At 45.7% G+C, this 26,908-nt stretch overlaps 1 protein-coding gene across 6 annotated transcripts in view; it reads left to right on the plus strand.

The window, feature by feature from the left end:
- The window catches only part of SKAP2 (src kinase associated phosphoprotein 2), a 149,462-nt gene that overhangs the window by 34,543 nt on the left and 88,011 nt on the right, over positions 1-26,908 (plus strand). The window contains exon 1 of one of the 6 annotated variants that reach the window (XM_056800443.1): positions 10,705-11,067. The exons of 2 other annotated variants lie outside the window; for them this stretch is intronic. In XM_056800443.1, the coding sequence (XP_056656421.1) occupies positions 10,872-11,067 (196 nt within the window). In that variant the 5' untranslated portion in view covers positions 10,705-10,871. Of the gene's footprint in view, positions 1-10,704; positions 11,068-26,908 lie in introns of those variants that run through there. 3 more of the 6 variants (XM_016426501.2, XM_016426500.2, XM_056800442.1) reach the window with 3 other exon arrangements.

Genomic DNA, 26,908 nt, shown 5'->3' on the forward strand with positions numbered 1-26,908 from the left:
GAGGGTAAAATCTCAGCCCTCTCCTGATGGGAGGCTGGAATGGCCCCATTTGTTCTTCTGAAAGAGGCAAAACACTGAGAAAATGCCATTTTACCCGTTTTCTAAGGAGTTTCAAAGCCTACCTTCAGCCTCATCTTCCTCATGTTTTTGAGCTTTTTGAGTCTTCACTTGTGAGCTGGGCCTGGTGGGGAAAGATCGAGGAGAGCCTCGATGTGGAGATGAAGGAGTCCAATATGGAAAGCTGTAAGGCGGTGAGCCTGCTCTGGACAGGTGGCTTATATACTCTTGGCAGGACGAGACCTCGGGAAGAAGCACTCTTATGGGTTCATACTATGAGCTCAGCCTTTTTAACACATTCCGGGCACCTGTGGTTTAGAAAAGTCAGCTTGGAGGCCCCTTTTTCTTTACTCAGATGATTTACGGTGTGGATTAATGGAATCCTTTTGCCATCTTTTTGTTCATTTCTGTATTTGTTGGTACCTTTTGGCGATAAAATGAAGTCATGTAAAATGAAAATGAAGGAAAACCAGTGAAAAGTTTTGAAGACGTTGAAATGATTGACTAAAATGAAGGCTTTGTTTTCTATGCGCACACATTTCTCTTATTCACATCCTTTTTATTTTGATTTTTGTGGTGTATGAAATGAATTGCCTCTTTGTACATTCTGATAACCTTCTCACTGAACTGGCTAATTTAATGCGCATTTCAGCATGTACCCCTGCGAGTGTATCTTCTGTCATTGGCCCATGATGGCCTGGGCTTCTTCAATGATTCCATGTCATTGCAGTCAGGCTTCTTGGGGATCCTGATGGTTTCCACTTGGTCTTTGGGAGCCCATCCCCAGAACACACTGGAGGCGCTGCGGAAGTCGGTGGTGCCGAGCTGCGCAGCGACGTTTAGTCAGTGAGCGAATGCCTCGGGAGAGATCCCCGAAGGGATCCGTTCTTGAGCCGGAGTGAAGATGGAGGCTCCAAGAGCCTCAAGGACTTGTGAATGAGCAGCGTTGCTGGGTCTCGTTCTCTGATTTCCCCCGTCGGTGTTTTCCATTCCTCTCTGCTAACTCTATTTAGTAAGTGCGTGAAAGAGTTTGGATCCAACCTCTAATTTCTTTACTTTAGCTAGAACTACCATATGTCAGGTCAAAGGAAGGTGGTGGTGGTGGTGGTGTGTGTGTGTGCGCACATGCGTGTGTTGGCACCATTAAAAAGTCGTACTATTTCTTCCCCTCAGGCTGTTGTGGGATCCCAGCTCTCTCACTGAAGGGGATCTCAGAGGCCTTCTAGGAGCCTCTCACAGGCCAGAGGCCAGGGAGAGGTCAGGCCAGTCCTGTGTCCCCCACATCGTGGGGGGCAGAAATGGGGTTTAAACTCAGCTCCTTTGACTCCACAGCCAGTGAATGTCCGCCGGGCACCATACCGTGGCATGACCTCCTTCCTTTGTGCTCTCCTAGTTCTGGTGCCTGTGACTTGTATTTAGATCTCTATAAAACCCTCTGCTTTGGTACCCTCCCAGTCTCTTGTCATGGCCGTCTGCACCCTCTTCTCTCCGGCTTCCAGCCTCATCCTTCGATCCTCGCTGCTCTCTCCAGTCACCAGTGCTCTCTTCATTGCCAGACCTCACGTTCTCGATCAAGTCTTTCCCTCATTCATTCCATCCTGCTCACAACTGCTAGCTTGATAGTCTAAAGAGTAAGCCTGAGCCTGTCAGCGTCCTCTCTCCTCCCATTAAATAAACTCCAGTGGCTCCCCATGACTGCCAGGGTCAAGTGCAAAGAGTTCTTGCCAGACTGGCACCTTCCTGGCTTTCCAGCATTCTTTTGTTCTCCTCCCTTCAGGATGAATCCACCCATCCTGGCCTACTTTTCACCACAGATTGTTACTGTGACTCCCAGTGAAGCCTGTCCCAACCTTGGTATGTCCAGTAGAAACCAGTTTTTCAAAACTGAACCACGATGGTAGAATAGAAAGGACACCCAAATCAAATCAAATAATATATTCTGGACTTAAAAAAAGAAAGGGCCCCCCTGAGGTAAGAGCTGCTTTAGCACCACTGCCCCATGATGCACCCGGGCACTTGCCACAGGTCTCCCTGAGCCTGCATTCCTCACTGGTCAAGCTGGGTAAAAATATTTGCCCTCAGAGGGCGCTTGTGAAGTTCTGTGAAAGAACTTGAGAGACTTTAGAGCCCCTCATTAATGGAAGGTATTAATGCTCCTGGCGGCTCTCATCTGTCTTGCCTTTACCCACAGTCGGCCCTCTTAGGACTTGAGGGCTCCTTTCTCCCAGCCTGTAACTGGGCTCCCAAAGGATGTTCTCTGATCCCTCTTTCCAGTGTGGGCCCAGCCCTGCCCCCGCCCCATCTTCCCCAGAGGACGGGGCTTAGAGACAACGGAGGATGCTTGTAATCATTGGTCCCGGTGGCTTTCTGCCATTTTGTTTCGCTATTTTTCTCTCCATCTCTTTAGCCCTTCCCTTATGGCAATCTCCCTGTACGCCGGGGTTGGGTTGGCAGGAGTCTTTGCCCACTCTACTTCTTGCCTGAAGCGCCAGCGCTGGGAGATCTCCTTCTCTCCCCCAGGGGCGCCATGTCAGTCTGTTTGGGGCCTTAGCGGCAGGTGTGTGGGGAAGGGTGCCCCGCCTTCTCACCTGCCCATTTTAGGTGGAGGGAGGCTTCCTGGGCTCCTGACGCCTTGGCCTGGAGGGCTCCACCAGAAAGCCAAGAACGCTTAATACGGTCCAAGGCGGGACAAGAGGTTCCCCAGAAATGAGGAGCTAACAGGCCCTCGTGGGTCCCCGTGGCCGGGGCGCCGCTCTGGTATTGGCCTCGGTTCTGGAGACTCTCCGAGGGGGAGAGCCCAGCCTGGGGAAGGGCTTCCAAGTCACGCTGTGGGAAGATCTGTGGAAGAGCTGGTCTCGGGGGCCTGGACGAGAGAAGCCGGCCGTCTTCACGTAGAATCGTTCTGTCTGAGCTCAGGGGGAGGAGCGGCAGAGGCGCGGCTACTCGCGATGGATTGAGAGAAGCTCCCACCGCTGGTGCTCTCTGAGAGTGGCGGCTGCGGAAGCAGCGAGTTCTCCTCCGGAAGTTCTTAGGCAGAGGCCGGATGCGGCAGGCTTGGAAGAGCAGCTTTTTCTTTGCAGCTGCGGTTGGATGCGGTGCCGCTCGGACGCCTCCTTTTTTTTATAAGCCGAAAGAAAGGAACAATTTTTAGGAACTTGGATGAAAAAGTAGATTTCATTTCATTGAGCCATTCCTATCATTAGCTGACTGAGGGAAGCATTCAAGAGTCTTTTTCAAAGTCCGAGTCTGGCATCTCAGAGCAGTTTAAAACATCCTTGAAAGGAGAAAGTCCCGTCACCGAAAAGCCCTGCAGATCTCTTTACAGCTGCCGTCCTTTCGGCTCGCTCCCACCTCGGCCCCTTCCCTGACCCGACGTGCCTGGAAGGACGGGGATGGGATAGGATCGTCCACTTTGCGTTCTCTCTCCTTGCTGGGCTCGTGCTGGGTCCGGGGCCTCCACTGAAGTCCTCTTTTCTGGGTCCAGGAGCTCCTGCTTTCTGTGGGTGATGCTCGCTTGTTGCCCCTTGTCCGCTGCCCTCCTTGGAACCTAGTAGGTGCCTGAAGGAAGGGCTTCATGGTTTCCCAGGCTCCCTTGCGGGAGACCCAAAGCCTAATGGGTGTGGTCAGCTTCTCTGGCCTGACCTTCCAGCTCAGGGTCTCCCCAACCCCTCCCTTGGCCCCGCCCCCATTCCAGGAGCACATGAATTGCCTGCAAAGGATGCATTTTCAGTTTAATATCCGGAGACAGTTCAGAAACAGAAACCCAGATCTCGCTTGGCAAAGGCGTTTCTCATTTTCTTAAGGAGATTCATCGACTCCAGAACAAACTTGTGGAGGGCTTTATGCCCCAGAAGCAAAGCTCCCCAGAGGCTGAGCCTCCTCCCTCCCACTAAGCAGCCTTTCTGCTCCTGCCATCTGGCTTTGCTCCTGGTGATCCACCCACCTTCCTCGGGAGCACCCCAGAAACTGGCCCGGCCAGACCCTCCCGCTCTAAGATCCGGGTGTGGCTTTCACGAGGCTCCAGTGGGTGACTGACGGGGCCCAAGCAGAGCTGGGAGCACCCTAAATTGCCCTTCCAAAGTAGTTTCCCTTCCCTCCACACAGGGGCAGTAGGGTGTGGAAGGTCCTCTCAGGAACCAGCGGCTGGGGGGGATGTTGGGTCTTGGGGAAATCTGTGCTTTCGTCCTAGGAAGCCCTTCGTGGGTTTCTACTGGTTGGTTGCTTAGCCTCTTTGGAAACAGCCCATTTAAAGTTGTGGATTGGCTGTTCTTTGTCAACTCACGCTTCTAGTAAGGCTGACCTGTGCTAGTCCCTGCCTTTATGGAGCTCAGCCTGATGGGAGAGAGCACATGCACCAACCATGTATATGCAAGTCTATAGAGCAGAAGAGGCAGGTCATCTCCGAGGGAAGACACTGGCAAGGAGGAGGATGGAGAAAGGCCTCCCTGCAGAAGGCAGGATTTGAGCTCAGATGCCATTTGGTTTGGTAAGACAAGTCATTTAGAATTTTTTTTTTCTGTAGGTGGCATAGATTGCATGAAAATGCTAAAAATAATTTTTCGAAAGAAAATGTGTACTTTTTAGTATTTCAAAGGGATGTTCTCTTGTTGTCTTCCTTTTTCAGGTCCATCTAGTTTAATGTCAATGAATAGTGAATTTTCTTTTTAAGATGGTTTCTGTAGTTTGGAATTGTAGTGTTTGGAATTCTGTTTTTTATAGTAACTGGGATTTAACTACATTTCAATTTAATAATTTAAATTCTACCCTAAAAAGAGATCAGTCAGCAATTAATCAATGAGTAAATATTTAGTTAATGCCTACTATGTGCCAGGTACTGCACCAAGCTTGGAGGATATAAAAAGAGGCAAAAAACATTCCCGACTGTCAAGGCGCTTACAGTGTAATGGGGGAGGGGGGGTCAGCATGCAAACGTAAGCAGCAAGCTATATAGCTATATGTAAGATAAAATACAATCTGTTCTCTTTATTGAGCTTTGCAACTCAGTTTGAAGGAATTAGTATTTTAAAAAATGTTATGTGAAAGTCAAGAGAGAAAAATTTGGGATCCCTCCATAAAAATGGCATTTTTTAGTAGATGAAGTTGGCTGCTTATTGGAGTTCTTTTCATAAGTCATGGCCATACGTTTCTTTGGTTGGATTTATAAAACATACAACTCTTTTGAATATATCCAGAGCTAGAAAGATGAAGATTAGTTAAATGCTCATAGAAGCCATACCGAACTGTCGAAAACATCTTTTAAAATGGATCCAAAGGTTTGCTGCTGCTGCTGCCGTGTGTGTGTGTGTGTGTGTGTGTGTGTGTGTGTGTGTGTGTGTGTATATGTGGGGGGGGGGCACCTCGCGCGTGTGTTGGGGGGAAATCTAAACATAAAGGGAACATCAACTTGCCTGATCAGAAGGGCGATGAGACCTTAGGGAACACTTTGTTCTCCCGTCTCCCCCATTTCGAAATTGAGGTCAAAGAACAGACCTCAGGCAATATCAAGTCCTACCTAGATCTTCTTGGTAATGACGGTCCTGGGAAGGTGTAATTCTTCAGGGTGGACCCATCCAAGAGACGCAGATTTAGATTGTAAAGAAACCTCTCAGTGGGCCTTTGAGCCCAACACTTCCATTTGACACATGAGGAAACAGAAGGTTAGAGAAGCTGGGAGAAGCCAGGGGCATGTAGGTAGGAGGCAAGGAAGTAAGGCAGGATTTGAACTCATTCCTTTGACTTCAAATCCAAAGCTCCTTGCGGACAACCAGTAAATTAAGGTTTAAGACTGAGTCTGGTTGTTCTTAAGGTCTTACCATGATTAACTGGCTTAAAACTTGACTCATTTTTTTAATCTATTTTTTAAAAAGTATGCTGCTAGCAAGTGAGTGTTCTTGCGTGTTAATTGAATGTCCCTGGATGAATATTAATTCTTTTAAAAGCTGTTACTAATAGGAAAGATGAAACCATGCTAATAGGAATCCTGGAGACAAAAATGGAACCTTTTCCTGGAGATCGTAATGGAACATGCTGTGGGCTCTTGGCTGCCCCTGGGTCTTGGTTGTGGGATTTCCCAGGTTTGGGGAGGTCTTCGGGGATGAGCTGCTGAACTGGTAGAACATCCGCTTTGTCCTCCAGGGCAGTCGGTCCACCTACCAGAGCTTCTGACTGCTGAGTCTGGGCATAGGGCGAAGGAAAGGGCTCTCCGGCACTCCTGAAGCCTTTTACCCACCCCCAGAATTGGGCTTCTAATATCTGGCCAATCCAGGTTTGACTTGGTGACTGGCTGCCATTCTTTACACACACAGAAGTTCCACGATAGCTTGACAGAAGCCGGGAGCTCCTGGAGAAGGTCAGTTCTGGAAAGAGCAGGCGGGGAAGGCCCTTTGAGCCCTTCTGGAGTGAAGTCCTGATTCCAAGCAAACTCCAGGGCACACCACTCCCTAGTAGCAAGCATAATTGCCATTAGGAAAGAATTGACTTCTTAAAAGGGAAAAAATAATGGTGAAAACTTCTTAAGAGCTTTATTACATTTTTCTCATGAAATTACTCCTTCAACATATTGATTAATGCCCAAGTTTAAGAATTTGATGTAGGCATTTTACCATTATAATTTTGAAATATGGAAAGTCCTTGCAAACATTCTCAGATTGCCTTCTGTCTGTCTGCCTTGTAAAAGATCCTCTTAGTTAAATGGACCATCCTCCTTAAATGATGTCATTAGCTCAGATTGAAAAGACATTGCCTGCAGGGAAATCATTTAATTGTCCTAAAGTGCCTTCCTTCTGTAGATCTGGAAACAGCTCCCTCACTTCCATCTTCAGATGAGATAATTTATATCTGATCATCCTTAAAACTCTTGGAATGACAAAATGCTCAAAAAGAAAGCCGTCCTCATGCTTACAGCCCTGCGAGGTAACCCCTTTTTCCTTTTTTATTTACCATCAAATCTAGGCAGAGAAGTTTCTTCAAGTATACAGTCGTCTGATTTGTCTTTTTGAAAATTTTATTTTATGGGAATTCTACCCCAGAATTGACGTCTGGGAATCTTATAGTTCAGTGATCCTTCTGTAAACATTTCTGGGACTTCTGTAGAAAATCAATTTATTTGAACCCTTTGTGATTTACCCGAATCAGAACCTTCGGAAATCAGATCAATTAGAATGATTTGATCATAGATCAGAGACTGCAGAGTTAGAAGGGATCTTAGAGGTCATCAAGTCAAACCCTCCATTATTATATGGACGAGGGTTAGACGGCTGAAGCAGCTTTCCCAAAATTAGAGAGGGAATGAGCCACAGTTTGGGCACTCCGGGTGGCAGCTAGTACATAACTTACTATGAGTTTAAAATTTGTTTCTGCTCACCTTTAATCATTATACTAAGCCCACTGCAGGGGACAAAACACATTCAAATACAAGCTATCACATCGGACAAGAATGATCAAAATAGTCTGTAAATTGAAACTGAATTAGCTGTTATCCACAATAGGTTCTTCTAGCTCATAACATACAGCTAGACGGACAATTGATAAAGTTTGCCAATCAGAATGCTTGTTTTGAACGGATACTGGAAAGAGATACTGAATTGGGCCCAGAACTGAACAGGAGGCTGAGTGGGGGCTGCCTTTGGGAAATGGCAAACCTCTATGAATGGCTTTACATTTTGATATTGGAGTAGTGATGGTGTACGACAGGAGCCACCGTCCCCGAGGACATGCAGGGTCAGGGAGAGATGCTTAGGGCTGCTTGTTTGGGCCATGTAGGCCGTGACACTTCAAAGAATAAGAAACTGGAGCCGACCATCAGGGAACCCTAAGAGGGAAAAGGAATTGGACTGGTCACAAGGCAAAAGGAAAGGTGTTCCTTAGGGCCAGGAGAAAGCCAGGGAGGCCCAGCATGTGGGGGAAATCCCCCACGATGAGCCATGGTCTCACAGGATGGGCAGGTGGGAATGAATGGTCTGCCATCTTTATCTTTGGGGGCAGCATTCCCCTATAGGACAGAGTAGGTCCCTTTGGGGTATTTGAATATGCTTATTTGGCTGATAAATATCGAAGTTGGCAACATATTGTAAGCAATATGCGTTTGCTTCATACTTCATTTTTCCCTATTAATAATTTGTCATCTTTGGATTCTTCAAGACTTTTAGGCCCAAAGCAATGAATCTGACTCCTTTATATTTCCTAACAGTCAATTTGAAAGATGCTGTGTTTGGATCAGTCTTGACTAATATGATTAAAACCCTGAGCTTCTAACTCATGTTATATCCTCCTAGCTTATTATCTTTTTATCCCTTGTGGGGTAGGAAGAGCGATGCTCCTGTTGTGAAGTAATGGACATCTTTCGGTAAATGCACATTTCCCCCATGGTGGTGTGGCCCTGCCCTCTAAGAGCACAGATTCTAAAAAAGAAAAAACAGTGAATATATCTTAAAGAAAATGTGCTACACAGGTACGAAAAGTTCTTAAAAATTCCTGGGAGAGGCTTAAGCATTGTATATGCTTATATCTTAAAAAAAAATTTTAAGACATTATATTGGAGTTCCTTCCTTTGAATCCTTGAGAGACTTTTATTTTAACCTAATAAAGATGCAGCCAGCTTCAAGGGTTTTACATGAATGCTTAGTAATAATTGCATGGTTTGAATTGCCTATATAGTATTTTCTTATCCACTCATTTTCCCTCTACTGTGAGGGTAGGGGGAAGGCAGTCGATATATATAGGAAAAAATAAGGAGAGAGCCTGCAGGTATTTTCAGAGATTAATATTGCACAAAGCTGGTCACTTTTTCATTTGGATTTTTTTTTTCCTGAGAGATTTACAGACAGAGATTTCTTAGGTCTCTCAAAGTATTAATTTTTATTTTATCTTGGATAGTTTAAAAAACTTTTCAGTGTTAGTTTAACATTTGTTTCAGAAGTAAAAAATGAAATTTAAAATGTTTTTGTAAAGAAATAATCATGAATGTTAAACTTGTGAAATAAAAATGAAAAAATATCAAAAACTGTAAGAAACATTCCATATCACCAATAATCTGAGCAATGCAAATTAAAAAAAAATTCACATACAACCAAAAAGAATCAATACATGAATGCTCGTGGTCAGACAGCAGTATCAAATAGGACAGTAAATAAGACCAAATCAATAATTGGATTATGACAAATACAAGCTCTTCATTGTGTCTCTTGCTTTTGTTACCTGTTTTGCCCCTGAAGGACCTCAAAATCATTTCCCCTATCTGTGTGTATTGATGATGCCTGAACAATAAAATTGGTGTCAGACTTTTAAAAAGTCCACCTTGTTAAAGGCAGACAATTTGATGTTATGTAGCTGCTTCTTTCAGTCATTTGATGCGAAATTCCCCAAGATCAGTCACAACAGCATCCAATTTTCTTCTAGTTGCCGGTTCACTGCTGGGTCAGCAAACTTGGGCCGGGAAGGGAAGGAAAGGGCATGTTGGTCTAAAACAGGTAATAGGCAGCTTTTTGTATCCAGGTGAGAAGGTTCTGGGCTTCCAGACCTAAGTAATTAGGGGGCTAAGAATCCTTGGATAATTCAGCCAATAAAGGTGTTTAATGATAGTCCGAACAGTTAGAGGTGATGATTAATTAGCCTGGGCACTCTGGGCTGGCCAGTCTGTGTGCAGTGGTACATACTGGCCATCAGCTGGTAGGCATGCAGGCTTGTAAAGGGCTTTCTGTGCTGACACTGGTCATATATCATTGCAGCTGTGCCCTTTGATTACTGGGAGGGCTTGCAGAGTGATTAATAGCCAGGATCAATGTTTCTGCCCAGCACATGACATTTGGTCACAGAGCGACCATATACTTATTCCCCTTTGGCACAACGCTTAGGAGAAATGAAGGATGAGACCTGCCAATTTATAGCTGGGAGCTTCCAGTTTATAAAATGAGTCAACTTTGACTGTACAAAATTATTCCCCATTGAAATAATTAGTGCAGCATTAAACACAATTAGAACTAAAACTCGGGGAGCATGCTTGCTGAATCCAAGCCAGATGACAGATGGTTAAGGCCTGATATTTGGCTGCCTGTGAGGTCCAAGAGTTATTATTTGGCTGAGAAAATAAAAAGGCTGGGATTAAACAGTAGTTCCCCCAAATCCAGAGATTAGATAATAGCAGTACAATATTTTTCCCGCTTTAAAACCGCCTAGAAGTTTTGAGCGTTCAACAAGACAAGCGTTCTAGAGGCTTGGAAGCCCAGACGTAGACGCTTCTTGTGGAATCCTACTGGGTGCTGTGGGCCGAGCGGGCAGGAGATATAAATCGAGGTGGCAGCAAGTGACTGACTTCACGGACGCAGACAGGCCTCTGAAAAGGCCTACCAACTCTCCATCTTAAGCCTAGTATGGACCATGTGACAAACAGGAAGGAGATTCAGATTTGTGAAGCCAGCCCGAGATTCGCGATGAATTTTGCCTGTGTGCCGCCTCCTCACCTCTGGGGGCCCTGGATGGGGGGTGGGCTAGAAGTGACGGAGCAGGCTGCATCCCCCCTAAAGATGGGGCTCACTCTGTTGGTAGAGCCTCAGAGGATAGACCACCTCCTCGCCTGGGGCACTGCCTGGCTCCAGGGCGCAGGCGCAGGCGCAGGCCCTCAGGTGAGTCCTCGTCTGTGCCTGTCTGTAAATTGTTCCCATCTTCCTCTGTGGTGCATCTGTGACTTCCGCAGGGCGGGGGCACTTCCCTTTGGCATCAGGGCTTCCTCATCCGTTGAGACCTTGCACAGAGGACCTACAGGGCACGCCGGAGGTCCGGCTTCTTTGCCGATTGTCCCTGCCTCCACGCTGTGCTTGATGCCTCTTCTTACAGTCAGGCCACCGTGGATCGGTGGCGGTGAGCTCTTCTCTCCTCTGTCTGGTGAATCACCTGCAGCGCCGGCTTCTCGGGAGAAGCTGCGTCTGACCAGAGGGAAGCTTGAGATGGTGAAAAGCACGTGGCGGTCTCTCAGAGGCAGGCCAGTCCATCACGCGTTTAAGGCGCCTTTCCCAGGTAACACATGGGGGATTTGCACATCCGGGCTTACGTGTGTACACACACACACACACACACACACACACACACACACACACACACACACACACACACACACACACACACACACACCAACTCACTGGCGCTTGGCTTCTCCAGAGCTGTTGGACCAAGCTGTGCTGGATAATCATCGTGTTCTCTGCCCTTCCACCCCGGGGCCTTCTCCCTCCCTTTGGACTCGGGCAGGAAGTCGTGGGCCTGTGTCAGGTGACTAGTCAGAGGGTAACTGCCTAGGCTCGCTGTGGTTGCGTTTTAGGGAAACACGTGCTCTTTGCCGATGCCCAGATGCTCGTGCTCGGAGAAGAGTCTGGAAGGCTCCGTTTTGCTCCATTCTCTTCTGAATCAGATGCTGTTTCATACTTATTGAGCAGCTGCTTTGCCGCTGTTGAGGATGTGGCCTGGCAAAGGGCTCACTGATGAACATTGGCCTGCATCCTTCTCATGTTTTTGTCAAGGATAAGCTCAGTAGATGCGGACATCCGGCTTCTGGAGATCTCGTAAAGGCCGGAAATAGACCTACGTCTTGGCTCTTTTTGGTCAATAAAACTATGACTGTGATTCTCTTCCCTCCCCACTCATCTTGTGCTCTCTTGGGGCTTTCAAGATGGGGTTGTGCTCAGCGAAGGTCAGTGACACGGAAGTAGACAGATAGACTCCCGGATATCACACCCCTGACCGGATCTTCAGTTTTGGTGAAACAAAATTTTAAAGAGGTTTGTTGAGGCAGCCATCCAGGTGGCTCAGTGGATAGAGAAACAGGCCCAGAGATGGGAGGTCCTAGGTTCAAATGTAGCCTCAGACACTTCCTAGCTGTGTGACCCTGGACAAGTCACTTCATCCCCATTGCCTAGCTCTTACCGCTCTTCTGCCTTGGAACCAGTACTTAGTCTGGATTCTAAGATAGAAGATGAGGGTTTAAAAAAGGGATTTGCTCCCATTTTAGGGAAGACCCATTTCAGGCTCCAAAATATTCATCATTTCTCATCTATCATGCTTAATTCATATGCTATCTTGCTGTTATTAATGTTGAACACTTTCTTAGAGTCTGTTCCTGTAATGTGCTCTCTGGTAGTTACTCCAAATAAGTTATCAAAGGTTGTCATGGATCAATTGAATGCGTAATATAAGCTCTCTGATGATTTAAATCTAAGGTTGGAAAAGGCATTATTTTGGAACATGAAAAAGTCATTCTATAATAATTGTAGGTAATATTTAGGTAGTATTTTGTGGCCCCAAAGCACTTCATATATGCTGTAATTCCATTCTGTCAGCAACAGTGTGGCATGGTGTCAAATTTGTTTTTCCTGTGTCAAAAATGGGGAAATTGGGACTTAGGGAGGCAGAGTTTTAAGTGACTTGCCCAAGGCCACTTGCTTTTCTGCTCCATTTTTGTTTTGTTTTGTTTTTTACTTTTGAAATAAGCTTCTGACTGATGTAAAGCAGTCAAATCCCAACTTAAGTTCTATCAACTGGCCAGGATAGATGGCTGGACAGGTATCGTGGCAATATGTGGTATACAGATATAGATACTATATATATATATATATATACATACATACACACATGTGGTATATATATGTATATATACATATATATACACACACACATATATAAAACATGTATGTGTATTTTGATAGGTTTAATTATCCCGTTTTAAAGATGAGGAAATTTAGACTTAGGTAGCAACAAAGCAGTTAATAAGTACTCATTAGAATATTCTCTGTGCAAGGTTCTGGGGTGGGTGCTGGGCACTGGTGCACAAGTACAAAGGATAAAACAAGGATCTTTATACTCTAATGGGGAAGACATCAAGAACATACAAAATACACACAAGACAAATAGAAAATGATTAAACACATACATGCAAAATAGTTACATACAAGATATGCCGAGAAAGTCAAACACTGTTGTTTGGGGAGATCAGAAAACGTTTTATTGCAGAAGATGGTGTCTGAGTTGCCCATAACTTGCCTGGGCATGGGGGAAGGTTGGGCAGAGGCAACCGGTATGGAGTTGTAAGAGACTGCTGGATTGGCGCAGGAAGCAGGATGCAGGATGGAATGGCTGTTTGATGGAGGCTGGAAAACTCCTGCCCTTGCTCCATAGACACAGGCAAAGCACGGGGATGGAATCGTGGGAGGCTTCTGGAAAGGGTGCTGGGGGTATGCTGGAATGGCTGGCCAAGCTACACTAAATTCTCCGTGCATTTGCGTGTGTGTGTGTGTGTGTGTGTGTGTGTGTGTGTGTGTGTGCGCGCGCACATGTGTGTTTTCTATCTTCTTTGGTAAACATGACACTGTGATTTAAGTGATTCCCACTTTCCTCTACCTTCTTCCTATTTGTGTACCCAATTAGGTGAGCCATGAAGCTCTTTCACCTTTCTTCCCAAATTACATTCCTTCTTCCCACCCTTTCTTTCTATTGTCATCAAAACATGATCAAACTACTATTTTATTACATTCCCTCTACATTTCCTCATGACATTAGGGTTCTGAGGGAAAACCTATCCTCTCTCCCATTAGAATATAAACACTTGATCCTTGTAATCATATTTGCCTTTTTTTTTCTCTTCTGCTTGTACTTCAAAGCTTCTACTCAGCTCTGATTTTTTCATTGGGAATTCACCGAAGTCTGATGTTTTATTAAAGGAATTATTTCCTCACCCTGTCCTCCACTAGGATTAGACTTAGTTTCTAATTATTTTTTATTGTAAATCTACATATTTTGATTTTTGAATGTTAAATTCCAAATTCTCCATTCCATTTTAGTGGTGGCTGCTAAATCTTGTGGAATTCTGAGGGTGGAACTTAAGTGCTTGCATCACTTCTGTCTCACTGAGTAGGAAGATGGATTCTTTCTATTTTCATTTAAACCTCTGGTTCTAATAGATGTCAACAGCTTTCATTCATCTCCTTGTGAAGAGAGATATTCAGGCTCTTATGGCCTTCAGGTAGCTCAGTGATCCCTAAATTCTCTTTCTTTTGTTTTCTAGGCCAGATTTTTTTGAAATGAGATACTTAATATATATATATTTTTTTCTTCAGTCTTGACTTTGTTTTAATATTCATTAAATTCTCTTTGATCCATTCTAACTTTAAGGGTGTCTGTTACTTGATACTCTTTTACTTAGCTCTCTCTCTCCAAGACTCTCTTCTAGACCTTTCATTTCTTTTTTCGTTCCTCCAGAGATCTCATTTCATCTGTTATATAATTTTTATTATTATAAAATTATTATATATATATATATATATATATAATTATTATATAATTTTTAACTTTTTTTGGAGAGGCAACTAGGTGGCCCAGTGCACAGATCATTGGGTCTGGAGTCAGGAAGACTTTAGTTCAGATCCAGTCTTAGACATTTACTAGCTATGTGACCCTCAGCAAGTCACTTAACCTCGACAACTGTTTATTCCCTGTTCTGGGACCTTGCCTGTGGATTCAGCTGAGAGCCTCCTCAGGGTCAGAGTGATAGACTTGTAGGCTATTTGTTGGGCCATAGTCCTTGCTCTGGACTCAGCCTTAGATTCTGTCAGAGCAGCAGAGCTTCAGCTTCATTGTGGTTCCTTGCCTTTTTGCTGAATCCATGCTCCATTGTGGTCTCTGTTTGGATTTTCCCATCAGTACTTGGTGTGGTGCTATTGCTAGCTGGAGTAGGTGTGCCAGAGATAGAGAGTAGGCTCTACTGCTCCCCCAGGGATCTTGTCATCACCAAATCTCTTGGCATTTTCTCTGTGTTCATCCTCCCTGACCTCTCTTCCGCATTTGGCCCTCTTGATGACCACCTTGTGGATAGATTTGCTTGGCCACTCTCTCCTGGTTCTCTTCTAACCTGTCTTACAGCTTCTTTTCAGTCTTCCTTGCTGGCTCTTGTTCCATACCACTTCTGCTAACCATGAGTATCAGCTCAAAACTGTCTTGAAAAGGGAAAAGACTTCCCTTTTCTCTTTAGACCAGGGATCAGCAAACTTTTTGAGTTTGTTTTTGTATGTCTCTAGCTAAGAACAGCTTTTACATTTTTAATATAATAAATAAAGCCTTATTTAGAAATGTGAAAGCCATTCTTAACTCACAAGTCAGAAAAAAAAACAGTCCATTTGCCGAGCCCTACTTGAGACTCTACCACTTGGTGTTCTCATCACCATCTAATTATTCAGTGATCTCTGTGCAGGTGATTCCTGGATTGCTTCTTCCCGTCTCATTATGTCTCTGTGCATCAGTCTTTCATCATCAGTTGCCTTTTGGACATCTTAAACTGGTTATTTTGTAGGTTTCTCAAATTTTACATTTTGAAAAAGAAAAAGAGCTCATCTTTCTCTCTATACATCTGTAGGATAAGATAGAATTCAAGATCCCAATAGATCTAGATGCTCCTCCCTCAGAGTTGATTTCACTGAGAGTAAGGTTTAAGTATTACCTATTAGCACTCTCTTCCTTTCCTTCTTATAAGAGTATTCTTTCCCTCCCCTTCCCATGTATATCTTTGTGTGAAAAAGATTATTCTATTTATTTTATTTCTTCAAGTATCTCTTGGTACCATCATCGATTCCCCCCACCCTTTTTCTTTCTTTCTTTTTTTTTTGCATATCATCTTATAGCCCTTAATACCCCAATCTTTTCCTATTAGTGATTCTTCTAATTACTATAATAATGAATACAATTTTTGAGAGTTATAAAAAACATTTCCCTATATATATAATTTGATCTAATTGAAGCCCTTAAAGAAAAGAGTTTGAATTTTTTAAAAAAATGTTTTTCTCCTTTTCCCTCTCTTTCATATTTACCTTTTCATGTTTCTCTTGATCTTTGTGTTTGGATATCAAACTTACCACTTAGTTCTGGTATTTTCTTTACAAATACTTGGAAATCTTCTATTTTGTTGAATGCCCATACTTTCCCCTGGAAATATATAGTCAGTTTTGATGGGTAGGTGATTCTTGGTTGAAGACCCAGTTCTCTTGCCTTTCTGAATATCGTATTCCAGGCCTTTAGTGTGGAAGCTGCCAGGTCTTGTGTGATCCTCATTGGTGCTCCTTGGTATCTGAATTGTCTCTTTTTAGCTTCTAGTAGAATTTTCTCCTTAGCTTGAAAGCTCTGGAATTTGGCAATTACATTCCTGGGAGTTGTCTTTTGGGGATTTAGTGTAGAGGGTGTTCTATGAACTCTTTCAATGTCTATTTTGCCCCCTTGTTCAAGAACATTAGGGCAATTTTCTTGGATGATTTCTTGTATTATAATGTCAAGATTTCTGTTTATTTCTGGATTTTCAGGTAGACCAATGATTCTCAAATTGTCTCTCCTTCCTCTGTTTTCCTGATCTGTCACCTTGTCACCTTGTCAGTGAAATATTTTATGTTTTCTTCTATTTTGTCAGTCTTTTGACTTTGCTTTATTAATTCTTGCTGTTTTGCAAGATCATTGTCTTCTAGTTGCCTAATTATGGTCTTTAAAGACTGGTTTTCCTTTTCAGTTTGGTCTATCCTGCTTTTCATGGCTTCCAGCTGTTTCTCCAATTGGGAGTTCTTGTCCCTTAGACTGTTGTTTTCTCTTTGAATTATTTCCCACTTTTCTTGCCAGAAGGCTTCCATCTTTTTGATTAGCTTCAATTTGAATTCTTCCAGAGCTTGTGGACAATTTCCAATTTTTTTCAAAAGTTTTGATTTTGTTTGAATTTCTTCCTCTTTTTCCTCTGTAGCCTGGGTTTTCCCTCCATAAAAAATTTCCAGGGTCAGTGCCTTCTTCCTGTTTTTCTTGGAGGGTGTTTGTTGGTCCTGGGCACAATTAGCCATTCCTATGGTGGCTTTTCCTTCCCTTTTAATTCAGAAATCTGAGTGAGATGGGCAGGTTCTCTGTTTATGGAGTTAAGGAGCAAGGTTTTTGCCTGAGGCAAGCTCTCGAATCTCCACAGCCTCCACTGTTCGCAAGAGTGCCCACGGTCTGCACTCCCCAGCGCCCCGGGGTTTCTGGTGTAACTGCTGTCAGGGGTGTGTCCCCTGTGGTCCTAGTCAGCTCCCAGGGACCTAGAGGTGCCCCTTGCTCACTCTAGAGATGCCCCTTGCTCACTCGATGATTCTGGCACACACTGGCTCTGACTCTGGCTCTGTAGGTGGGATGGGGGAGGGTAGATCTGCTCACATTTGGGGGGGAGCTTTTTCACCCTCTTATAGTTTGGAAATGCCCAAACCCCACATACCTTCAATTCTGCGCCCTTCTGTAGGGTTCCTCCATTCTTTTTTTTTTTTTTAATTTTTAAACATTATTTTATTTGGTCATTTCCATACATTATTCACTGGAAACAAAGATCATTTTCTTTTCCTCCCCTCCCCCCTCCCACCACCTTTGCCTCTCCCATAGCCGATGCACGATTCCACTGGTTATCACATGTGTTCTTGATTCGAACCCATTTCCCTGTTGTTGGAATTTGCATTATAGTGTTCATTTAGAGTCTCTCCTCAGTCATATCCCCTCCAACCCTGTAGTCAAGCAGTTGCTTTTCATCAGTGTTTTTACTCCCACAGTTTATCCTCTGCTTGTGGATAGTATTTTTTAGATCCCTGCAGATTGTTCAGGGACACTGCATTGACACTAATGGAGAAGTCCATCGCCTTCGATTGTACCACAGTGTAACAGTCTCTGTGTACAATGTTTTTTTGGTTCTGCTCCTTTCCCTCTGCATCACTTCCTGGAGGTTGTTCCAGTCTCCATGGAATTCCTCCACTTTATTATTCCTTTTAGCACAATAATATTCCATCACCAACATATACCACAATGTGTTCAGCCATTCCCCAATTGAAGGGCATCCCCTTGTTTTCCAATTTTTGGCCACCACAAAGAGTGCAGCTATGAATATTCTTGTACAAGTCTTTTTCCTTATTATCTCTTTGGGGTACAAGCCCAGCAGTGCTATGGCTGGACCAAAGGGCAGACAGTCTTTTATTACCCTTTGGGCATAGTTCCAAATTGCCCTCCAGAATGGTTGGATCAATTCACAACTCCACCAGCAATGAATTAATGTCCCCACTTTGCCACATCCCCTCCAGCATTCATTATTTTCCATAACTGTCATGTTAGCCAATCTGCTAGGTGTGAGGTGATACCTCAGAGTTGTTTTGATTTGCATCTCTCTGATTATCAGAGATGTAGAGCACTTTTTCATGTGCCTATTAATAGTTTTGATTTCTTTGGCTGAGAACTGCCTGTCCATGTCCCTTGCCCATTTGTCAATTGGAGAATGGCTTGATTTTTTGTACAATTGATTTAGTTCTTTATAAATTTGAGTAATTAAACCTTTGTCAGAGGTTTTTATGAAGATTGTTTCCCAATTTGTTGCTACCCTTCTGATTTTGGTTACATTGGGTTTGTTTGTACAAAAACTTTTTAATTTGATGTAATCCAGATTATTTATTTTGCATTTTGTAACTCTTTCTAATTCTTGCTTGGTTTTGAAGTCTTTCCCTTCCCAAAGGTCTGACATGTATACTATTCTGTGTTCGCCTAATTTTCTTATAGTTTGGGTTCCTCCATTCTTCTGAAAATGGTTTTTATGGTCTTTTGAGGTGGTCTATATTGGTGAGTGCTGGTGAGAAGGAGGAAGCGTCCTGTGTCTAGACTGCTGCCATGCTTACCTGGAAGTCCCCCGCACCTTCTTCTTAAAATGGCTTCCTGTGTATTGGTTCCAAGGGAGAAGAGGGGTAAGGGCAAGGCAGTGGAGGTGAAGGGACTGGGCCAGGGTCACTCAGGAAGTGTCCAAGGCCAGATTGGACCCCGGGACCTCCTGACTCCCGGCCTGACTCTCTCTCCAGTGTGTCACTAGCTTCCCTGAAGTAGTCTCTCAGTGAATAACCCTGCTTAAAGCCTCTCTCTACAGTCCATCTTCTGCTCAGCTGCCAAAGTGATTTTCCTGAAGTTCAAGTCCAATGTCTCCTCCTCAGGCATCCATGCAGACCTCCCCTTTGCCTCTGGGCTCGGGTTGTAGATGCCTCCCTCTCTCTTCCCCCGTCCCAGTCCCGGGAGCCTGTCAGGCCCCTCTGGCTGTCTTGTCTCAGGCCTGAAGTAGCCCCCCCCCCTTCTGCCTCACAGACCACCCCACTTCCCCAGGCCTAGCCCAGATCTGTATTCATTCTGCACCATGGCCAGCCTCTCTCCGTTGGCCGCTGCTCCATCCTGGGCTATCTGTCCATCCCTAACGCTCCGGAGTGGCGGTGATCTTGCTGGTTCTCGTCTTGACGTCAGTCTGGCTTGAGCTTCCAGGGGGAGGCGAGACTTTGGGGCATCTCTGGATGCCGTTGGCTGGCTTTTAAAAGCAGATCTGTCCTGGCGCCCCCTCCCTTCCGGGGAGGGCCCTTCCCTGGAGCCCTCTGAAGAAGGCTCTTCCCGGGAGTCTGAGGGGTTCCCCGCGGTCCTCTCTGGGCCGTGATGGCGGCCACGCGACCCCCTTATCCAGGCAAAGGCGAGAGGAAGCCCACGTGTGAGACTTACGTGTGAACAAAAGGCTATTTGGGGGAGGTGAGCGCGGCTCCGCGCGGGCCTGAGAAGGGAGGCTGGTGCGTCTGGGCAGCGACTGGGCTGCCGCAACTCCTTTAAGAGCCTCTGCAGCTCTTCCGGGTTGTGAAAGGAGAGTCCTATCTGTGACAGCTCCGGGGGACTCCCGCCGTTCCCCTGGTGCCGCTCAGTCGTGTTTGCGTCTACTCCAATGTGTGTGTGTGTGTGTGTGTGTGTGTGTGTGTGTGTGTGTGTGTGTGTGTATATAATATTCTTATTCACTCCAGTCCCCGGGCGGCTAGGTGTCCGAGTGGGGAGAGGACCAGGCCTGGAAGCGGGTGGTCCTGGGTCCGGCCTCAGACCCTTCCTGCTGGGTGACCCTGGGCCAGTCACTGACCCCACGGCCTGGCCCTCGCGGCTCTTCCACCTCAGAACGGAGGATTACAAAGGGAAAAGTATGGCCCCTGGGTTCCCCCGAGCTCCCCCAGGCCAGCGCATCCACCTCCTTGGGCTGTAAAGTCTGCCACAAACTTCGCAGGACAGAGCGTGGATTGTGAGTGGCGCGGCGGCGTGCCGCCAGCTTGCGGGCCAAAGAATGGGCGCGGCGCCTGTGCGTCGATCTGTGTGAGCACGTCCCGGCGCGGGGGAGCAGGCCGAGGGCTGGCTGGCTTCTTGGTCAGCCGCCGCCACCAGGCTGACCCCAGAAGGGAACTGGAAGGCGGCCGGATTAGAAAACACGGCCGATGCATGGTTCTCCCTCTGGTTCATCCGCGCCAGTGTCGAGCGGTCGTCTTTCCGAGAGCATCGAGCCCTGGGGCTCCTCCTGTGTGGGAGGCGCGTGCTGAGTGTCGGGCCCCCGCGCCCCCTCTGGGTGTGTCGTGGGACTGCGCACGCCCACAGACCTACCAACACGCACAACACAGGTTACCTGGACCCAGGTGTGTGTGTGTGCGCACGGGTGTCGCGATCTGTTGGGTACTCCTGGTGTGGAGACTCCCTCTCCCGACTCTGGGCAGCGGCCATTCTTCAGTGTAGTCTGGATCCCACTGGGGAAAGGGACGAAGCTTTTGTCTGGCCCCAGCTCCGGCCGGGTGCCGTGCTAAGCACGTTACAGCTATTATCTCCTTTGATCCTCACAACAGTTTGGGGTGGTTAAGGGCTGTTTTTATTCCCATTTACAGATGAGGAAACTGAGGCAAACCCATGGTGTGGCTTGCCCAGGGTCCCATGGTTTTTATTGAGGATTGACTCATAATATAGTATAGCTCGTATGCTGTTTGGCACATCACTGTCTATCTGAATGTAGTCCCCAGATGGGCACGTGCCGGGCCTCTCCTCCGCGTTACGTACGCCCGGGAAAAGCCATTAGTAGGAGCACAACCGATAGCGAGGCTCCTTCCGGCTCAGGTTTCCTTTGTCTCCAGGAGATCCAGGGCAGACTTAGATGTATCCCTCCCTTAAACCGGAGCCTCTGATTACCCCAAATGAGATGTTCTCCCCAGTGACTAGCTGATCCCTAGAAAACTCCCCCTGCACACTCGGCATGCCAGCGCCCTTCCTCCAGCCAGGCCCTGCTGTTTACAAGGGGCCCTTCCCTCGCCCGCCATCCCGGTCTGTTCTCCCTGCAGACAGCGAGGTCGCTGCGGCCCCCTCGGGCCACTCTGCTCTGGGCACATCCGGTGCCCTCGTCGTGGCCTCTTATAGACGCCCCCGAGTGGCTGCTGGCTCCACTTCTCCCCCCCCCCCCCCCCCCCCCCCCCCCCCCCCCCCCTGCTCTCACTCGGGCTCTCGCTATGGGAGGAAAAGCAGACAAATGCGCTGGCTTGGAGGAAGGGGGCGTAGAGGAGTCTTATTAGGACCTAAAGATACAGCAGGATAGAAGCGATGGGAGGCCTCTGAATTGGGGAAGCTGTTACTTCATTGTACCTGTGTCTTCAGTGACTTGTTTGAGCCTGGAAATCGGAAAGAGGATTTTCATTAGAAACAAACTATGTGGCCCTAATGTCCTTTCTTTTTCCCTTCCCATCATTTAACAGATTATGGGGAGGTACGTGGAGTACCTTCATAGTCCTCACAGCATCATCGCTGAGGCTCGGTTGTGAAAAGAAGGAGCCTCCAAGAGACACCCCCCCCCCCCGGCCTCCGGTCCTTCACCACATCCATGATTGAATCATGAGGGCGCCCCTTCACCAGCCCAGGATGGCCCCTCTCTCATGGGCCTTTCAGTCGCTGAGCTCAGTGTGCCCTTCCTCTCTACGGTCTGTCAGCAGGTCTGGTCTTGCCACCTTTGAAACTTCTTGGGACCTGCCAGAATTTTCTGTGCTGTCATAGTCTTGAAGAACAAAAGGTCATCTCCCTGCCGTAGTGACCTGTCAGAGTAGGACTAGAGTTGACATTTCTGATCTAGTCAATAGAATTGAATTTTAGTCTCTACAGTTTAAAGAGTCCCCCTTCAACTCCCTGCTGTGTGCATTTATGCAAGCTGTTTTTTTATGGAATATTGTCATTATCATTTTATTCTTTTAGGCAGTACTTAATTTTTCCCAGTTAGATATAGAAGCAATTTTTAATAGTTGTTTTCTCACATTTTGATTTCCAAATTCTTTCCTTCCCTGCCTTCCCTCCTCCCTGAGATGATAAGCAATTTGATATATTTTCATATTCATTATGTTATGGAAGAAGGAATCTCTCTCTCTGTCCCTGTCACTCTGTCTCTCTGTCTCTCTCTCTCTGTCTCTGTCTCTCCCTCTTTCTGTCTCTCCCTCTTTCTGTCTCTCCCTCTCTGTCTCTCCATTTCTCTGTCTCTCCCTCTCTCTGTCTCTCTGTCTCTCTACCTCTCTGTCTCTCTCTCGCTCTCTGTCTCTCTGTCTCTGTCTCTCTCTCTCTGTCTCTCTGTCTTTCTCTGTTTCTCTCTTTCTGTCTCTCCCCTAGTTGTCCCTCCCTCCATCTTTCCCTCCCTCTGTCTCTGTCTCTGTCTCTCACACACACACACTAAAGCGAAAAATGGCCTGCTTCGATCTGCATTCAGACTTCATTAGTTCTTTCTCTGAAGGAGGATGGCATTTTTCTTCATGACTCTTTCGGAGCGATCTAAAATCACTGTATTGCGGATAATAGCTGTCATTCACAGTTGATCACGGTAACTGTCTTGCTATTGCTGTGTACAATATTCTCCTGGTCCTGCTCACTTCACTGCATCACTTCATGTAGGTCTTTTCAGGTTTTTCTGAAACCATCTTGTTCATCACACCTTATAGCACAGTAGCATTCCATCATCACCATCATATGCCACAATTTGTTCAGCCATTCCCCAATGGAGGGACATCCCTTCTATCCTAATTCTTTGCCACCACAAAAAGAATAGCTATAAATATTTTTGTACAAGTAGGACCTTCTCCCCTTTTCTGGATCTCTCCAGGGTACAGACCTGGTAGTGATATTGCTGGATCAAAGAGTATGCGCAGTTTTATAGCCCTTTGGGCACGGCTCCAAATTGCTCTCCAGAATGATTGCATCCATTCACAGTTCTACAGCAGTACTCTAGTGTCCCAATTTTCTTACCTCCCCTCTAACATTGATCATTTTCCATTTCTGTCTTATTAGCTAATCTGCTAGGTGTGAGTTGGTACCTCAGACTTAGTTTAAGTTATTCAAACACTTTTAGTAATTATACCTTCCTTATAGTTTAGGGATATTCCCAAACATTTATGTTTTTTTCTTTTGAAACTGAGAATTCTATTTTTATCTCAGTGTTTATATCCCTGACACCTAACTTAGTGTCTCCACATAGGAGGTGTTTAATAACTGCTTATGATTAGAAGTAATTTATACTGCCAGACTGTGAAGTAGTTTAGAACCTTTAAGAAAGCTCTGGGCTTTCTGTACGTAATGAAGAGCACAGGGACTCTCCAGCTCCTATTCATGTTCCCTCGCATGACAGGAGTAACTCAGATATGTATAGCACTCTATAATTTGCACATAGGTCGCTCATCTCACCATGGCCCCGTAAGATGGGTAGTATCATTATGATCATAAGCAGTTGTAGCTGAGTTTTCAATGTCACGAGCTTTAGTATACTAAAGAAATGTTGGCAATAAGAATTGTTCATCTGATGTTTAGAGAGATCTAATTTGTCTTACATCCAGAAGATGAGAATTTAGTGACCAGTCGTAGCTCAGGAAGGGTTGCGCATGGAGAGAGAGCATAGTCAGAACTCAAAGTCAAGAAGAGAGCGAAGTAGAAGGATCTGCCTCGTCCAGGTTTCAAATGGGACGAGATTGGCTTGTACGACGGCTGTAAGGAGTACGTCTAGCTGAACAGAGGAGTGATGTGGAAGTAGAGGAATGGAGAAGGCCCGTGGCTGGCCATCCAAGCTCAACATGGATCTACTCGGCTTAGCAGTTGGAAGCATCTGTTTAACACGAAGTATCAAGAAATTATATGGACGTTTCCTGGAATAGAAAAAAAAGTGTCCAAGTTTCCAGTCTCAGAGTTGTAAGAGAGTCTGAACACGTTGGCTTCCTTCGTCCATGTACTTTCTTCTTTGGTTTCTGGGAGTGCGTGCCCATTCTGTGCCTCAGGTGGGAGAATGTGATTCTGCTTTATGTGTGGCTTGTGATAGTTACTGTTTATGGATTCACTTTAGAATATGAGTGCTTGCGATCTTATTTCTTTGGCATTATTATTATTTGTTGTCATTACTGTTAGTCGTTGGTTGTGTAAATGGCTGTGCATGGTGATGGCTCAAGAGGGAGAGCGGAGAGTAGTGGAATGACATTTACTCCTGACAGAATTCGAGTGTGACTCGAGTGGTGGTATTTTTCTGGGCACGTAGACCTGCTTGTGGGAGAATGGGTTGGCACGAGACATCCCCACGTATCCACGTGCCCACCTGAGAGGCAGGAGATGCTACTGGGGGAATGGCTGCCCCACGACTGGTGGCACCGGGCTATCTCGAATTGGGGGCGAGCATGGCCTTAGATTCTAAAGTCAGTTCAGTCCACCGTTCTTCCCCTAACCATGTTTTAGAGAAAGCAGATGAGACCTTTCTTTCCTCCCTCTTCCCCCATCACTTGAGGACTTGTTCTCGTCTCACAATTTCCTTTTGTGCTCCTTTGCAGCCATTTTTACTTCTAGACATACGGGGATCGGTTGGGATACAGGACTTATTGCAGGACCTTTCTTTGACTGTTTAGGTATGACCTTGCAAGCAAAATCCACTATCCTCACCCCGATGCATCCCTCTTGACTGTCCTTTTATCTTTAGGCACTTAATCTAGGGTAGCTGAGACTGGTGCCCTCCATCTTTACCCACCAGTACCTTGTGGAATGGACTTGAATTCTCTTTCCATCCCCCACGGCTTTGCTAACCAGGTGAAAATTTGGAATTAGGATCTGTTATTACAGGCACATTCATCTCCTTTCGCATAGATTCACATTTATTCACAATTCACGGACCTTCAGGAATGCCCGAAGGACAGCTGGATTTAATGTTCTTGCCAGTAACGTAGGATGGATACGTCTGCAGAAGGCAGGTTTGGAGCTTTTGCGAATAAAGATGAAGAAAATGCGAGGACAGACTTTGACCCCCTGACCTTGGCAACATCCCCTTTACATAAGCATTAGTCATGCGTTCTCCCAAATGAACATGTGCAAGATAACACGCTGACCTCTGTGGGGGGAATAACGAGGGAATGGGACGTAGTACGCCACGTCTCTCTTTGCTGTTGGTCCTCGCTGGATTCTTTTGTATTGCAGCTCTAAGATGTAAGCCCTTTGCAGACCTGAAAGATTTGCTGAATAGACTGCTCCTGACTGAGTAGAGAGTGCGAGATGCTGGAGGGGGGGGGGTCTTGGTGGTGAACTTTTACTCTGATTTTGTACCCACGTCACAGGCTTATAGTAAGAACAGGCTGTAAACCAGCCAGTCCAGTCTGAACAGGGGCTGCTCCTGTTATTGTCCTCAAGTTTTCATCTTTTTCTTTTTAAGACATAGTTTGATAGCCACAAGCTTAGGCATATATGTTTGCCCTCAGTTCTCCCTGTGTCCCCCCTCCTGGAGAGCCATCTGTGATAACAAAACATTTATTGAAAAGGAGAAAAAAATAGCCAACAAAGCCAATCAGTTCCTCAGAAAGAATCTTGCCTCCCTCTGCAAAGGCTTAGAGGAAAAGGGTCTTCCCATCTTTCTTCTTTTCATTGATGTTCTTTTAAGCATTATTTTTTCTATGCATTTTTTCTTGGCTTTGCTCATTTCACATTGCAACAGTTCAGTTAAGCCTTTGCTTGATTCTCTGTAGTTATTGTTTTCATTGTCCTTTGAGGCACAATAATATTCATTACGTTAGCATGCCATAATTTGTTTAGTCATTCTTCAATGGAGGACCATCTACTTTGTTTCCTGATCTTTGCCCTGCCACAAAAGGGGCGGCTACAAATGTTTTTGGCTTTCTTTTCATCAATGCCATCCTTGGGGTGTATGCCTAGCAGCAGGTAGGTAGAGATTGTGGTCATTTTAGTGATTTGAGGGGTATCAGTCCAGTTTTGCTTCCTAGAATGGTGGTCCTTGAACACAGGGTATTAATGTGTCTATTTTCCCACAATCCCTCTAAAATTGTTTATTCCATCTTTTGTTTTCTTTGCCAGTGTTCTTGTTGGAAGGTAAAACCTCAGGGATTTAAAAATATTCTGACCTTCTGTCTCAGAATCATTACTAAGTATTAGTTCCAAGGGAAAAAAGAGGTAAGGACTAGGCAATTGGAGTTAAATTACTTGTCCAGGGTCACACAGCTAGGAAGTGTCTGAGTAGATTTGAACCCTTGGCTTGGATTTGAACTCTTGGCTTTCTATCCACTGAGCCACCTAGATGCCCTATCAGGGATATTTTGACTTGCGTTTCTCCTTGACTCAGAGACACCAGTTTCCTTGCTGACCATGCCTATAAAGCTTTTCATCTTCCCCTCTGCCTTCTGGGTTTCCTGGCTTTTTTCGAGACTCAGTTTAAATCTTACTTTCTACAGAAAGACATTCTCAGGCTCCCTGTTCTTTCTGGTACCTTTTCTCTGTCAGTCTTCTCCTATTTGCACGTAGACAGATGTTTCTGTGCCATCTCCCTGCTAGCTTGTATCTACCTTTCTTTTTTTTTTTAAACCCTTACCTTCCGTCTTGGAGTCAATACTGTGTATTGGCTCCAAGGCAGAAGAGTGGTAAGGGCTAGGCAATGGGGGTTAAGTGACTTGCCCAGGGTCACACAGCTAGGAAGTGGCTGAGGCCAGATTTGAACCTAGGACCTCCCATCTCTAGGCCTGGCTCTCCA

The sequence above is a fragment of the Monodelphis domestica genome, chromosome 5 (genome assembly GCF_027887165.1).
Source record: "Monodelphis domestica isolate mMonDom1 chromosome 5, mMonDom1.pri, whole genome shotgun sequence".
In the NCBI taxonomy this organism is placed as follows: domain Eukaryota; kingdom Metazoa; phylum Chordata; class Mammalia; order Didelphimorphia; family Didelphidae; genus Monodelphis; species Monodelphis domestica.